Genomic DNA, 14756 nt, shown 5'->3' with positions numbered 1-14756 from the left:
TTTATTGATTAACTTTAGTTTCATTCATTATTGATTAACTTTAGTTTCATTTATTCAGAGTTTTAATCCAAAATACCTGTCTTCGACACAAAAACATCTAAAATAAAGCCTATATCAGCTTTGAGGCAGCTTTTTTCTAAATTCAGTGCTTTACCTTTAAATTTAAACTAATAATGTCACTACTTTACCAAAAATATGGCGGATTTGCACAATGCATTCCACTTTCATATTTTATTATCGTTTAGATAAAATTGTTCATAAAATCTTATCTAAAATTATTCTTAAACTCAGATCATATTCTATTTTTTTATGTAAAGTTTCTTCAATTATATTGAAAGTAAAACCTCTAGGCATTTTAAGTATGTATTTATTTTAAAATAAAAACAGGATAGTAATGTTTAAAAATTAAAGAAAAGCAGACAAACTGATGACAAGACATTTTCGCAGAATTTTGGAGGATAGCACGGTAAATAGGAACTGTAATAGACTTAAGCTTGCAATTGGCCCCCAAAAAATCAGAATACAACTTTATTCCATTTGTTTCTATATTTTCTACGCGCTCAAAATTATTTATAGCTCAACAGGTTTTACTTACATTTTTTAACTTTGAATCAATTTATGACGTTTTATGATCCCCATAGAACCCAAGTAAAATTTCTATCCCTAGATCATGCAAGACCAATCATTGACGCTTTTACTGGTTTGTAATTGCTCATTTCAACCAGCATTTATATTTGGTTACAAAATGCGTCTTTGTTTACTATGTTGATGACTAAATTTGACTTTTTTAAACAATTTTTCAAAAAAAGAGCATGCACTGTTTAAATACTTGTTCTACAGGTATTCACACAATACCTATGAAAATTTCATAAATCATATCACATATTTTAAAAAATTAGACTTCTAAGGTACAGGTAAATGAAGTTTTTTAATAATCCTAATATTCATAATTTTTTACTAATATATACTAACAAACATATTTAAGAAATTATCGTTTTTTTTGTTTAACTTTTGTATTTTCATATTTACATAAGTTTGTATTTGAGTTGATTAAGCAACAAAGTTTTACGTCGTGGCCTTACTACTATTTTTTTTATCAATTTTAACTTAAAGTTTGTTTAATTGTTTATTTATTTGAACTTTGCTAGATCTTTTTGATAAATGTTCTTTAAAGCCTGTTTTTGATTCATCAAACAAACACCAGAACGTTTTGTCTCCGATCCTCAGGGTGTAATTTTTGGAAATTATTAGACTTGAACAAAGGTCACAAACTTTTCTACAAGTCCAATGTTCCTTTTAGCACAATCTTCTGTGACACAGAGATGTTTTTAAAAATCACAATTTTCTTGCAAAAGACTTTAAATTGTAAATCTTCTCTATTCTGACAAGTTTTCAATAATATTTTTGTTTGATTTACTAAACCCAAAACAACAAAAATAAACCAGTTTTCACTGGTAAAAGGTCAGTAATATTGGTTTCACATAAGTTAGTATTTTTATCTACTAAATAGGAAATGATTTTTCTTTAATAATTTTAATAATGTTAAAAGTCTCGCGTTAAAAGTCGAAAATTCTTTTAAAAGGATTGGATTAGCAAAAGACATAGCGTCACGGGTGAAAGTGATCAGGAACGAGATTTTAAGCTTTTTATGAGTTTTTTTTTTTTTAAGTTTTTATATTAGTATCGCATTACTTTTTTATGATTATTGAATGAGTTGAACTCATTAATAGTGAATATTCACGGAGACTACACTTTACAACACACCCTGATGCATAAAATGAAGCAATCATCAAACTCTTTAAATAGGGGAGCGTTCGTGAAGTATGTACAAAGTAAAAACACTGACTTAGGACTCACCTTTCCTCTTCGACGCACCTGTATGGTTTCAACAACCAAACCCCCTTCCTTTCTCTCTTTTTTTTCGTACGAACTCATTATTTATTACAAAATCAACCGTTCCCCCACCTTCCTAAAACCTCAAACTTTTTAAATCATTACTAACGAAATTTAAATTTAATTTGATTTTTTTTCTTAAAGTTTCGTATTACTTTGTTACATATTTCCTCTCTACATCCTTTCTTAACATTAATTTTTTTAAATCTCAAAATACAATATTTTTTTAAAAACTATTCTAGGAGAGATAGAGAACAAGAACTGCTCAAACATTTTTACTCACTGATATCAACATACCCTCCTCCTTGTAAGCATTCGTACGTTTTTGGATGACCTCTCTTCTCCGCATAACTACGAACGTACTTTATTAAGGACCCCTTATTAGTTTCTTGTGATGTTTAAGCTATGTGATAAAAAGCCTCTGCCATAAGTCTAGTTTCATACCAGGTACCTGGTCAATGATTCCTAATCTTTTTTAGACGATCAGACCCTTTATTAATGCAGAAAGCTAACATTTGCATGTTTTTATACGTCTTGGTGGTAAAACTTCAATTCTAAAACTAGTTGATATAGGTTTTTGCTTTTAAATACAGCTTTGGATCCAAGAACTAATTTAATTTATTTAAATTAGTTCTGGAAGATTGTTTTTTATCAATTTTTCTCAGTGTATAAAAAAGTTTTTCTATACACTGAGAGAAATTGTAGCCCCAATAAGACAACCTTGAGTGTTTTTTTATAGAAAAAGATTTAGTTGGATCAAAGCGCAATTAGTACATTTTTTTAAAGTCATTGTATGATGTCTTGAGATTCATCCTCAGCAGAAATATATCCTGTATTGCTTACCATTAAAGTTAGATTTGAATACATTTATTCAAATCTGACTTTAATGGTAAGCAATACAGGATATATTTCTGATTATCATTATTATAAATTTATAAAAAAACTGGCAGTTATCAAAAAATAAAAATACACGACTATTTGCCATCTTAATACTGAAATAATTACCGTAATAAAAAATAAAAGACATTGCGTTATATACATTGCATAACTTTATATAATTAAGTAATATTTGTTTACGACACTTCTACTGAGTTCTCATTTGTGCTGGTTGTTGTTTATATACAAGAATGGCAACCAACTTGTCAGATAAACTTTATTTTGTAGCTCTAAGTACTTTTTGAAAATATATTAAACAAATTTACCGGTAAAAATGCATCAATCATTACTCAAAAATCTATGCTAAAAATACTACTTATGACATATGAACCATGATTTATCTCAAGTAACAGCTTCAAAATTGTCTTGCCTTAAGGTTAAAAAAAGAGTTTTGCTATGTCCTTAGGTGTTATATTTCCAAAACTCTAAAATCACTGATCTTATCTCCAACCGCTTTTAAAGATAATGACCTTGTAAAGTAGATAAACTCTAGATATGGAAGTGTATCACTACGTTTGCATTGCTTTAATGCTATAACTGATGCAATAATCGGCCTCTACCTACAATAAAAGTCTGCGGTGTCCAAGAATGGTTTACTGCAGTGGTTCTAAAATGCGTAAAACAACACAAGTATTTACACATAGCTGGCCTTTACAACCAAACTTACAGCTTTATATATATTATTGCTCAATATATTGTTATTTGGAAAAATTGCAATACAGAAATAATAACGAATATGCCAATAGTAAAAAAAGTATGTGATCACATGCACGCCAACTACTACCCTAAACCCAGAGCTTAATCACAGATACTAAATTTGTTTCAAAATTAAATGCGCATTTAATGCTTAGATATAGTTTGGCAAGGAATATTTAATCTAGACATATCACCTTAACTCAAGCCATTTTCTCTTATGTTAGTGAACAACTCGAACATATCAAATTTAAAACTAATGCATTAGTAATAAAATTACCAAATTAGTTACTTCTGCTATACATTCTCTTTGATGCTACAACTCATTTTCTTTTATTAATATTCTTAATTTTACTTTTTTGTTCTGTTGAAAAGCTGTTTACTTTTATTATTTTTATTATTGTTATTACTGTAGTTACTGTTATTGTCTTTAATATATTATTTTGTATTTTAACAAGTGTTATTAAAAGTCAAAAGATCAAATAATCGTCATGCTTATCATTCTTGATTGTAAATTTGCTTTCAAACAAGTCATATTTAACAACAAACCTCCTGAATATAAAGTTTATAAGAACTAATAAAAAAAGCTTAACTGATCTCATTCTTTTTTTTGTTCTATGTAATAGACGTAAACAATAATCTCGCGACTTACAAAAGAAGAGTGCAGATTATATCCTAGCTTACATACTGGGTAAAAAACTTATCCCTTCAAATAGAAGGAGCAGATGATGGTGGAATGATAATAAAATATATCTCAACAAACTATATATAATGGCCTAGGTGCAAAACCAGTAATAACGTCAAAAGACGAAGTTCTTAAAAGCTCATACTAAAACCTTGTCATCTCAATTCAACAAATAATGATAATATAAGATTATACTATAAATATGTTCTTAACAAAAAATCTCTTGTAGTTCTCAACCGCCTTCTGAAAGCAGCTTGTAATGATCTTTGTAATTCAACCTACCATGGTATCCTTCACATTGGTTAAATTCTTGATGCTGAATACCTCATTACACTCAAACAAATTTTAAACAAACCAAACCATTCAAATAAACTTTGCCTGCATTGCAACAATCATTAGCATTTTTGTTTCAAATTCAACTCAAGTTCCGCAAAATCAATGTTTTTAAATATACATATACAAAAACATATTTGCCACCAACTTAAAAACGCAAAATAAACCTGCTGCTAATTCTACTTTTAACATTATTTGAAAACATTCAATCCTTTGTCAATAAATTTCATCAAAATATTGTACTGTTAGTTTTTTTAGTTCAACTCAATTCAATATTTATTTCAATAAAAGATTATATAAAACAAAATTATAATCAAGTACATAGGGTAATCAGTTCAACGTACCAAAAATGGGAGCAAGAATTTACTTCAAATAATAAAATCGAAAGTTCAAATAACTTGAAATCTTCTTTAAACTGACTTATTTTTAAGTTAATATCAAACTTAACGGAAGTAGGGAGTAAAAAAGAAAAACAAATTTGTACTAAAATGCTGTTTAATTCTTAATCTTCTAAAAAAATAAATATGACTTAAAATTTTCTTTACAATTAAAAAAATTCTTTACAATTAAAAAAATCTAAAAATTGTTAACATTTACTTTAGCACAATCGTTGATTAAAATAGAATTCAAAAATTCTCAATCTGTGATAGCTATAACTTCGCTTGTACAAAAATCAAAATCGATTTTTACGTAATATTCATTTGGAAATATTTGTCTACTAAACTACGTGATTTAAGCATGTTGGCATTCTCCTCAAGCATTTCGAAAGGATCATATTTACCATTTATACTTGCAACTTGTATTTCCTACGAGATGCCTGCCTTTCTAAAACAGTTCGTTACAGTGTTTGCTTATAAAGCATCCTATGACATGATCACCATGCTCATAGCCTAAAAAATGTAGAATCTTGGGGTCGTTATACCAGCATCGATGATTTTGATCTGGCGCCTCACAACATTTTTGCAATAAAAAAACTTTAAAACCCTATAGTCTTTCTTGTCCTATAGTTAAATTTTAGAGGTTTTGTTTGATGGAAAAAATACTTATTTAGCTGCTTTGAAATTGTCAACGTTAGGATGATAAGATAGCTCCCAGTTATCTATGATTGGAGCAACTTTCTACCCTTAGCATTTTTGCCTCAAGCGTATCTACATAATCAGTAAGGATTTAAGAGTTCATCCAGGATTTAGAGTTCATGCAGGCTGTTCTCTAAACCTATCATTCATTTTAAAAAAATTTGAGTTTTACAAAGCTGTTTGTCTGTTGTACTCGACTGTCTCATCCTGTAATCTTAGTGTTGATGGTTATTTTCCTTAAGTTCGTAAAGACGCAATAGTCACATGCACGGCATAATACATTTTTAAGAATTCAATTCTTACAAATGTAATTGCTAAGGCCTAATTTAATACCAAGCAACTACATTTGTATAAATTCAACACACACATTCGTTGGAAAAATATAATTGAACCCACTGACTATTATTTTATGTGCTTTCATTTAGCTCTACTTCACTCTATTGCCTTTCTCTTTGTTCTATATTGCTCTCCTTTATATTAAGACTGCACTCTTTTTGATTCTAATTCTGATCAAATTGACCAAGTCCTCTCTCTTTATTCATCAAGCAAATATCGTTGTTGTTGGTAACTTTAATACTCATTATACTGAATAACTTGGCTGTAATGTTTTTGTGATGGCCCTTAGATAGAATTCTTTCGTCTTCCTGAAGACAAACGTGCTTCTTACAAAACTTCTTGGGTTCAGGTTGGCATCGAATCTTTTATTCCATCTCGACAATTCCAAGTTAAGGCTCGCTCTTATTCATGGTTTTCCTCTCATTGTGCAGCTGCGAGTTCCCATCAAAACTATTACATTCATATCTTTCAGCAGAACAATTTTTCAGAAAACAGATGTCTGTTTACTAATGCTAGAAATCATTGTAAAAAGGTTTGTCTAACACCAAAGCCCGTCATAAAATTTCAAAAAATAGGCTCTTGTGATTTCTGGAGAATCTTTAACAGTATCAATAATAAGAATAAACCTGTTATTGAATCTAATAAGGTACTTTCTGATCTTCCTAATGGAATTTAATCTTCTCGTTCCACAGCTGATTTGCTAATAGTAATACCGATAGGTTTTATTGTGCGTTAGATAAAGGTGGAGAGGTTAATGATAAGGTTTTGTATGCTGGTCTTATCCATAAGCTTTCTTTTTATGATAAATAAGGAAACATCTTTTAAGATTATGGAATTCTTCCTTTCCCATCGTAGTATAAAAATTGTCTTCGATGGACAGCACTCTTCTTCATATCCTGTACCTTTCGGGGTTCCTCAAGGTTCTATTCTTGGCGCTATAGTATTTCTAATTTACATTAACGATCTTCCGGATATTCTTACATTTAAAGTTGCATTGTTCCTGACAATACTACCATTTATTCTTGTCTTGATAAGAAACCAACACTCTTTGATTGCATGGAGGAGGCATAAGCTCACAGTGGCTGGTGAACCTTAATTCAGATAAAAATCAATTTTTTTAGCCAATTGTTATTGCAATAATTTAGATCTTCTTTTATTTATGAACAATAATGCACTCAATGAGACATCTACCCTTCAGCTTGTAGGATTAACTCTTATTTCCGATCTTCTTTCGAAAATATATTTCAAATCCATTGCAAAATTAGCATCTGTTAAGAGTGCATCTCTTTATTGTGCTCACCACTTTCTAACTCCAGATTCTATTCTTTATCTCTTTAAATCTCGAATCCGTTCTTGTATGGAATACTGTTTCTATATTTGGGGCGGATCTTCTAATGATGCTCTTTCTCTCTTAGACAAGGTGCAAAAATGCATGCTAACATTGTTAGACCTGCTCTTGTAGCCAACCTCCAATCATTATAACATCATTAGAAAGTTGCTTCTTTTCTCTACAAATACTATATAGGCACTGCTCTAAAGAGCTTGCGTCTCTTGTGTTATCTATTAAAATTTATTCTCGTGTTACTCGTCACTCTATTAAGTCTCATCTTTTTACTGTAACTGTTTGTGAATTTTCTTAAAACTCTTATTCATATAGTTTTTTTCCTCAAACTTCAGTTCTTTGGAAATCACTTCTTTATCTTTCTTTCCTGTTTTATATAATTTGCAATCTTTTAAGTCGTCTGTCAATTGTTATCTCTATAAACATCATCTTCTAACTCTGATAGTTGTTGCTTGCAGCCTTGATTGAGCGAAGATTTTGGAAAAAAAAAATTTGGACTTGTACTTTTTTTACTTGTTTTAGGAATTGTACTGAAAAAGTAGAATTTTGACACTTTTAAAACATTACGTGATTTTTCTGCCGTTCTAATTATAATCATAGTTAGCTTTTCACCAATACCATTTTCTGCTTCTAAGCCTGTAAACTTAGTAAAGTTTTCCTCCTGCACATTGTTTACCTTTTAGATGAAAGGCTTTCGTCGGAGACTGCTTCCAAAATAAACCAAACTCGTTAGCGTTGTAAATATCCCTAAATTCATACCTTGTGATGATTGTGGGAAAAGAGATTTGCTCTTGACTTAATATCTTTTTTTCTGTACACGATCTTTGCTCTTCAGAAATAGTCAAAAAATAGCATTATGTTTAATGTCTTTTTCCACCAATCAAGCTACCCATTTGAAGACTTAAAATCCGCAATATTAATTTAGCAAAATCTAAACCTTTCTCCCTAATGATGTATCCACCAATTGGTACATTTTGTTTACGTGCATTCATAAACAACTTACATACAGCATCATCAACGGAATCTTGCTTTTATAAACTTAAATTTTGCCTTCTTTACTTTAAATTGATGAGACTTATACTTTCTGATTATTTCTTCTTTATGCTTAACCCAGTAAGTAAGAGGATTTTGTTGAACACTAAACTTTTAAGCAACGTTTTTTTTTAGTTATTTTTTCTAAATCTTGAAGAGCAAAATATTACTCTTTAATTTTTAGAACGGTGCTTTTTTGTATAGGTACCATGTTGATAATTCAACCGCACTCGATGATATATTATATAAACTAGATGTCTAACTTACGGGATTTTAATGGACAAAAAATAAACCGCTGTTTTTGTTTATGAATATTGTCTGCAATTTGTAAAAAAGGTAAAGCATTTTTAACATTAATTCAACACATCGGCTGAAGCCGATGTGAAGAATTAAAGTTAAAAATGCAAGTTAATAGCATCAAAAGTTCCAAATATATTAAAATTCAATAACACTTTTCAATAATTATCAAATACTTATAAAAGTTTTTTTATGAGCCAAGGTTTATTATAAAGGATTATAATTCATCAAAATGCTTCAATAGCGTCTGTCTTTTCACTTTTCTATTCAAAAGTTTAATATCCTTCTGATCGGAAAAGAATTTAGGAAACATGTATCATTATTTTAAAAGTATTCTAACTTCCTTTTAACACTTTTTAATAAGTAGCATTTATATTTAAAATATATTTACTTCATTTTTAAGAAAAGAAAAATTAGATAATATTTGTTTACAAATTTAATTCGCCATATGTAAAAAACGCAAAAGCGACATCACTTTACGAATCGATATTAGACATCCAGTATATACAAAATATTATTGACCGCACTACGTTGCAATGTGTTTGATTTTGTTTCATTATATTTAAGTAACCTTATTTATTTTATTATTTTTTGATAACGTTTCCTAATGTTACGCAACGGAATGGTGTCATTCGAAAAATACTTAGAAGAAGTGACGCGTTGTAATTCCTATGAAAAGAAATTTTAGTGTGACATACGTCATTAAAATGCTGTACTTATAGTTAGAAAAAAGTCTAATTAACGCTTTTACAACGTTGTACTTTTGATGAAAAATAACATCAATGTAAGCAAGGTTATTGCAACGTTTAGTTTATTTGGTACACATAACCCAACATAAATCCAACATTCGACCAACTTTGCGTGCCGATTGCGTTGTGATATGCCTTTGAAAGTTATTAATAACGTAAAGAAAATATCGTCCGATTGGTCTGCCTACCCACTCATTTAATTTATATTTAAACGTTAAAATATAATTTTACGTTAAACTCAGTGGCGCTGCGTGTGAAAATTCAGGGAGGGGAGAGATCTCATTTTTTCCAACTCCTTCAAACCCCACCTAAAGCGACGCCCCTGGTTAAACATACTTGAAAACATAATTAAAATCATAACTTATCATAATATTGATAAATTCAATTTTTCAAATTTATAAAAAGTTTTATATGAAAGTGGCGTTTAAAAATATAGATTTAAAGTATTGCGATAACGGTTGGCTGAAAATATTGAGTTTTATCTGAATTAAAGTTCACCAGCCACTGTGAGCCCTCATGCTGTAGCAGAAGTGAGATCGTTTTCAAGCTCAGATGCCTCCTAAAAGCAATCGGAGAGTATTGGCTTCTTATCCTGACAAGAAAAAAAGGTAGAGTAAATTAGCGAACAACGCAACTTTAGATGTGAGAATATCTGGAAGCTCATTAATGTAAATTAAAAAGAGTATAAAACTAAGAATTGAACATCGAGGAACCTCTGAAGTTACAGAATATAAGGAAGAGTACTGTCCGTCGAGGACAACATTTATACTACGATTGGAATGGGAGAACTTAATAATCTTAACAATGTTACCAGATACACCGTAAGAAGAAAACTTATTGAGAAGACCAGCATGCCAAACTCATCAAAGCATTAGAAATGTCAAGAGCAATAGCCTTAGTCTCTCCATCTCACTCCAATGCACGATAAAACCTATCGGTTATTACTGTTAGCAAATCAGCTGCACAACAAGAAGATCGAAATCCATATTGATGATTAGAAAGTAAATTATTAGATTCAAGAAAAGAGATCAAGTATTTGTTAATTAATGATTTAAAAACTTGCTTATGATATATGGAACACTAGTGGGACGGTAGTTAAATGAGTAAGATCGCTTTTAAAATTTTGAAAAATAGTAATAACAGCTGCCGCTTCCCAGCATTCCGTAAAACAAAACTCTGATAAGCACTTTTAAATAGTTTTAAAGTATAGACAGCAGCTCCGGAGAACACTTCTGCAAGAGTACAAAAGATACTTTTTCTGGATCACAAGCTGTAGAAGAGTCTAAGCAGGAAATCACTTTTGATACAGAATATGGAGTGATATGAATGTTATGCAATGGATCAACCTGTTTAACGGCTATATCAGGTAGAACGCAACTAGTGTAATTGATAAGTGATAATACAGAAAAGTTCCTAGTAAATAATTCAGCTTTGTCTTAATGTGAGGTGACAAAGTCTGAACCATACACGAGAGGTGGAATAACAGATTTGCCCTTACTATTGATACTGTTAAAGATTCTCCAGAAGTCACAAGTGCCTAGTTTTTGTGATAGAATACAAGATTTTATGACCTAAGAATAGAGAGCTTTAGCGTTAGATAAAACTTTTTTACAATGGTTTTCAGCAATACTAAACAGACGTCTGTTTTCTGGAGAATGGTTTTGCTGATAGATATGAAAGTAACGGTTTCGATTGGAAATTGAATTCGAATGGAAAAAATTCGATTGGAAAAACCCTGGAGAAATGTGAGGCTTGACCTGGAATTGTCGAGAGAGAATGAAAGATTTAATGATAGCCTGAATCCACGAAGTTATGTTAGATGCACATTTGTCAGCAGGAAGACGAAAGATTTCTACCCAAGTGTCATCACCAAGAAAATCACGGAAAGAGTCCCAGTCAGCTTTAAGGTAGTTGTAAGAGGTGCAATAATAGAGAGATTTTCATGATGAAGAAAAATAAGATATTAGTTTTAGAGAGATCAAAACGTGATCAAAAGCATCCCAGGGTAAATGTAGAGAATCTGAGCACTGACTAGGATCAGAAACAAGACATAAGTTGAGTAAAGAAGGTAAATGATTCGGGTTGTCTGGAAAGCGAGTTGGAAAATTGACTACATAAGTTAGAGACTGAGAAAGGCAAAAGTTAAAGCCAGCTGAGTCACTGACTCTAGAGCCAAGTCATTCAGTGTGATGAGCATTAAAGTCACAAACAACAACGATATTGGCTGTTAGATAAAGAAAAAGTACTTGGCCAATTTGGTCAGAAATAACATCGTAAAGAAAGTCTTTAGATGAAGAAGAGCGATATAAAACAAAAAGGAAGGCGATCGAGTGAAGAGGTGCAAAAGGAAAGATCTTATAAGAATAGTCTGTGGATTCAAACATAGTTTCACGACAAATGGGTGAGTTCTTACGAATGTAAATGCCCAGGCCAAGCATGTAACTATTGGAGTCTTTACGAATTAAATAAAGATAACCATCAACACTAAGATCATAAGATGAGACAGCTGAACTCAAATTAGTGACACAAAGAGTAATTAGGTCTGGTGAAACTTGCAAGTGAAAATACTCAACAGAAGAAAAGTTACTTCGAAGACCACGAATATTAGTGAATGTTTTAGAGAACTTGGTGATGACGATGATTTTTTGTATTTTATAGTTTTTGGTTATTTAGCCATTTTTAACTTTTTAAAGAATATGACTCAAAGCATAGGTAATACTCAGTACACTATTTATTAGTCGAAGCAATCGCCTCATTACTTTCAATAAACTCTAAGCGGTAACAAAATGTTAAAAATGTGACCTCAACAATGTACACCAAAAGTACGAACAGGAACACTATCTATGCGCAAATGGCATTGTTAATCCTCTTATATTTTTTAGCTGTTGATAGAATCAGCCTCTCTGAGTGCTATGACAGAGTTCGGGAAACCTGACAACAAGCCGGCCTCAGAACCATAAAACTGAGTTTTAGAGCACATCTCATTAGGAGATAATAGAATGAGTTAAGAGACACAAATCCATGCATTGAGTCAAGAAGATCCAGTATTGAGTCAAGAAGATCCATGCATTGAGTCAAGAAGATCCAGCGTTCAATATACTAAACTGGAAACAATTTAATAAAAATACATCTGCGCTAGCCTAATAGATGAAGGTGTGCGAGACTAGTCAACAGATAAAACCTGTTTACCCTTTAAGTCTTTTCATAGGAGGCCTTCTACAAGACAGTAGCCGAATGTATTTAACATCTGCCCAAGATGAGTACTTTTATCGAGACACCATCTCTAGCCTTTACTTAACCAAGAGCCCCAAGGCAGTGGGTGCTTTAAATTGTAGTTGATTTCTCCTAGTCTGTGCCTTAAAAAGCGTATTCTACAAAGCAGCAGGACATACAGGTTATCCTGCGTTACATGTTACCAGTAGCAGAAAAACCTTAGCTGACATTAACAGTTATTGAGAAAGACAGTCGGCACCTGACTGGCTTTCTCCATAACTATTACCTAGGTTTAAGTCCAGCTTTTAACTGTTGCTAGTAAGAACTTTCAAAATTTCTGTTTTTCTTACAGTCAATTATATATCGCTTGCTCCACAGTTGGAACACAAAAAAAATTTATGTTTACATACATACCAAAAAAATTAAAAACATTTATCTAGCATTAATATGAAAAAGTGTCAACAAATAATAACAACAAGATTTAATTTTTAATCAATAAACAAACAAAATGTATTTCTTTTTCTAGTATAGTAACCAGTGCTTTGAATTTGCCAGTTACATCTTAATAAAATGAAAAAAATATTTTACACCATTTTCAAAACTTTTGTTACTTTTTTGTTGTCAATATATTAGTTCAACTAATTTTTCATTTTTACAAAAGTATAAATATATATTTCCGGTAAATAAATTATTTAGCTTAAAACTATCAAAAATACTTTTAAATATTTTAATACAAGAACTATATAACTTTATAAATATTATATAAATATTTTAATATAGGAGGTGAATAAAGACAATGGTTATCAAGAACTAGTAATGCGTAACGGTAATATGGGTTATCAAAAGTCGGATGCAGTTAATTCAGTTAACGAAAATAATACAAGTCTGCCCAATATTGATTATCAAAATATTGCTGTTTCGGAATCAAACTATAATTATGTCGACCCTAAATTTAGTTGAGGCTTGTTATTTGTATATGGATGCTGTTGATACTGATAAATATGATGTTTATTTATTTAATTTAAAGTTTATATAACTTGCATTTTTGAAATGATATTAAAAATACCACAAATAGAGGGCATAATACGTAAATTAGACAACTTTAAACAAATTAAAACGTTTTAAGACGTGTTTTAGACGCTTTAAATACGTCTAGCACCTACTAGAAAAATAAGGTTGTTAATTGGGTTTATGGCCGACTTAAACTACACGGCATGATTTGTTATATTTTCCGGAAAAAATCAAGATTTTTTTTAGTGTCTTTGTTATACTAGATTTTGGCCATACAAGGTTTTCTCTACCCACCCACCCCCTACCTCCTTACCTCGTTTTTGTTATTATTAATGATGAAATACATTATAATGAATTTTATCATTATCAATCATAAAAGCGTATATTTGCATGTATCAGCATAATTATGCCGATTAAGAATCGTATAAAAGCATAGATTTGATAATATAAAGAAATAACTCTGAAAAAATTACAAATATTCAATTTTTTTTATTCTCGCTTTGATTAAATTCTTTATCTAAGTATTACCTGAAAATCACCTTGGCTTCTATTGACACTAAAAAGAAAAGCCGTTTTAAGTAAAATGCATCCCCCTCTAATTGATCTCTGATCTTAATATAAACCTAACCGAAACAGCCTACTTGTGTTTACCTTAATCCTTGTTTATCAGCTGATGTATGTACGTTTAATTGCGTTAATCCTTATTCGGATGCTATAAACGGAATGGGACCAAACGCCATCTGTATGGTTTTGAGAAAAAAGTTTTCTTTTTGTTTGTTACCGTGTACTCGATACAGCTTATCCATTTTTTTTTAATTCTCTTCCTGCTTATTAAAAACACTATAGTTAAAGCAGGTTTTTAATACTATATAAATTTGACAATTCTTTACAAGATAGCGCATTTAATTCAATTTAGTTAAAAATGGCGCTTGGTTACTTTCCGTTCAAAGACGTCCATTGGTTAGTGGATGTATGTGACTCTTAAAATGTACATTGAACATAAATATATTTATTTTTGACTACAATAAAAACCTGATTGCATAATCAATATTTTAAATGACTGACTTCTTAATGAAAGTATTGTTAAATAATATTTTATTAAAGTAAATATAAGCGTTTTCAATTTAATTAGACTACTCTCCTTATCCAATATTTTTATA

The 14756-nt window shown here is 30.6% G+C and overlaps 1 protein-coding gene across 1 annotated transcript in view; it reads left to right on the top strand.

The window, feature by feature from the left end:
* LOC136075452 (uncharacterized) overlaps positions 1 to 13605 on the top strand; it is a 42106-nt gene extending 28501 nt beyond the window's left edge. Inside the window, exon 7 of the mRNA XM_065788707.1 lies at positions 13366 to 13605. Coding sequence (XP_065644779.1) covers positions 13366 to 13545 — 180 coding nt within the window. The 3' untranslated portion in view covers positions 13546 to 13605. The remainder of the gene's footprint in view (positions 1 to 13365) is intronic.
* The last annotated feature ends 1151 nt before the right edge of the window (positions 13606 to 14756 follow it).

This window comes from Hydra vulgaris, chromosome 01 (genome assembly GCF_038396675.1).
Source record: "Hydra vulgaris chromosome 01, alternate assembly HydraT2T_AEP".
NCBI classification, from domain to species: domain Eukaryota; kingdom Metazoa; phylum Cnidaria; class Hydrozoa; order Anthoathecata; family Hydridae; genus Hydra; species Hydra vulgaris.
The sequence above is the reverse complement of the archived record's forward strand: the minus strand, read 5'-3'. Positions and strand labels throughout refer to the sequence as shown.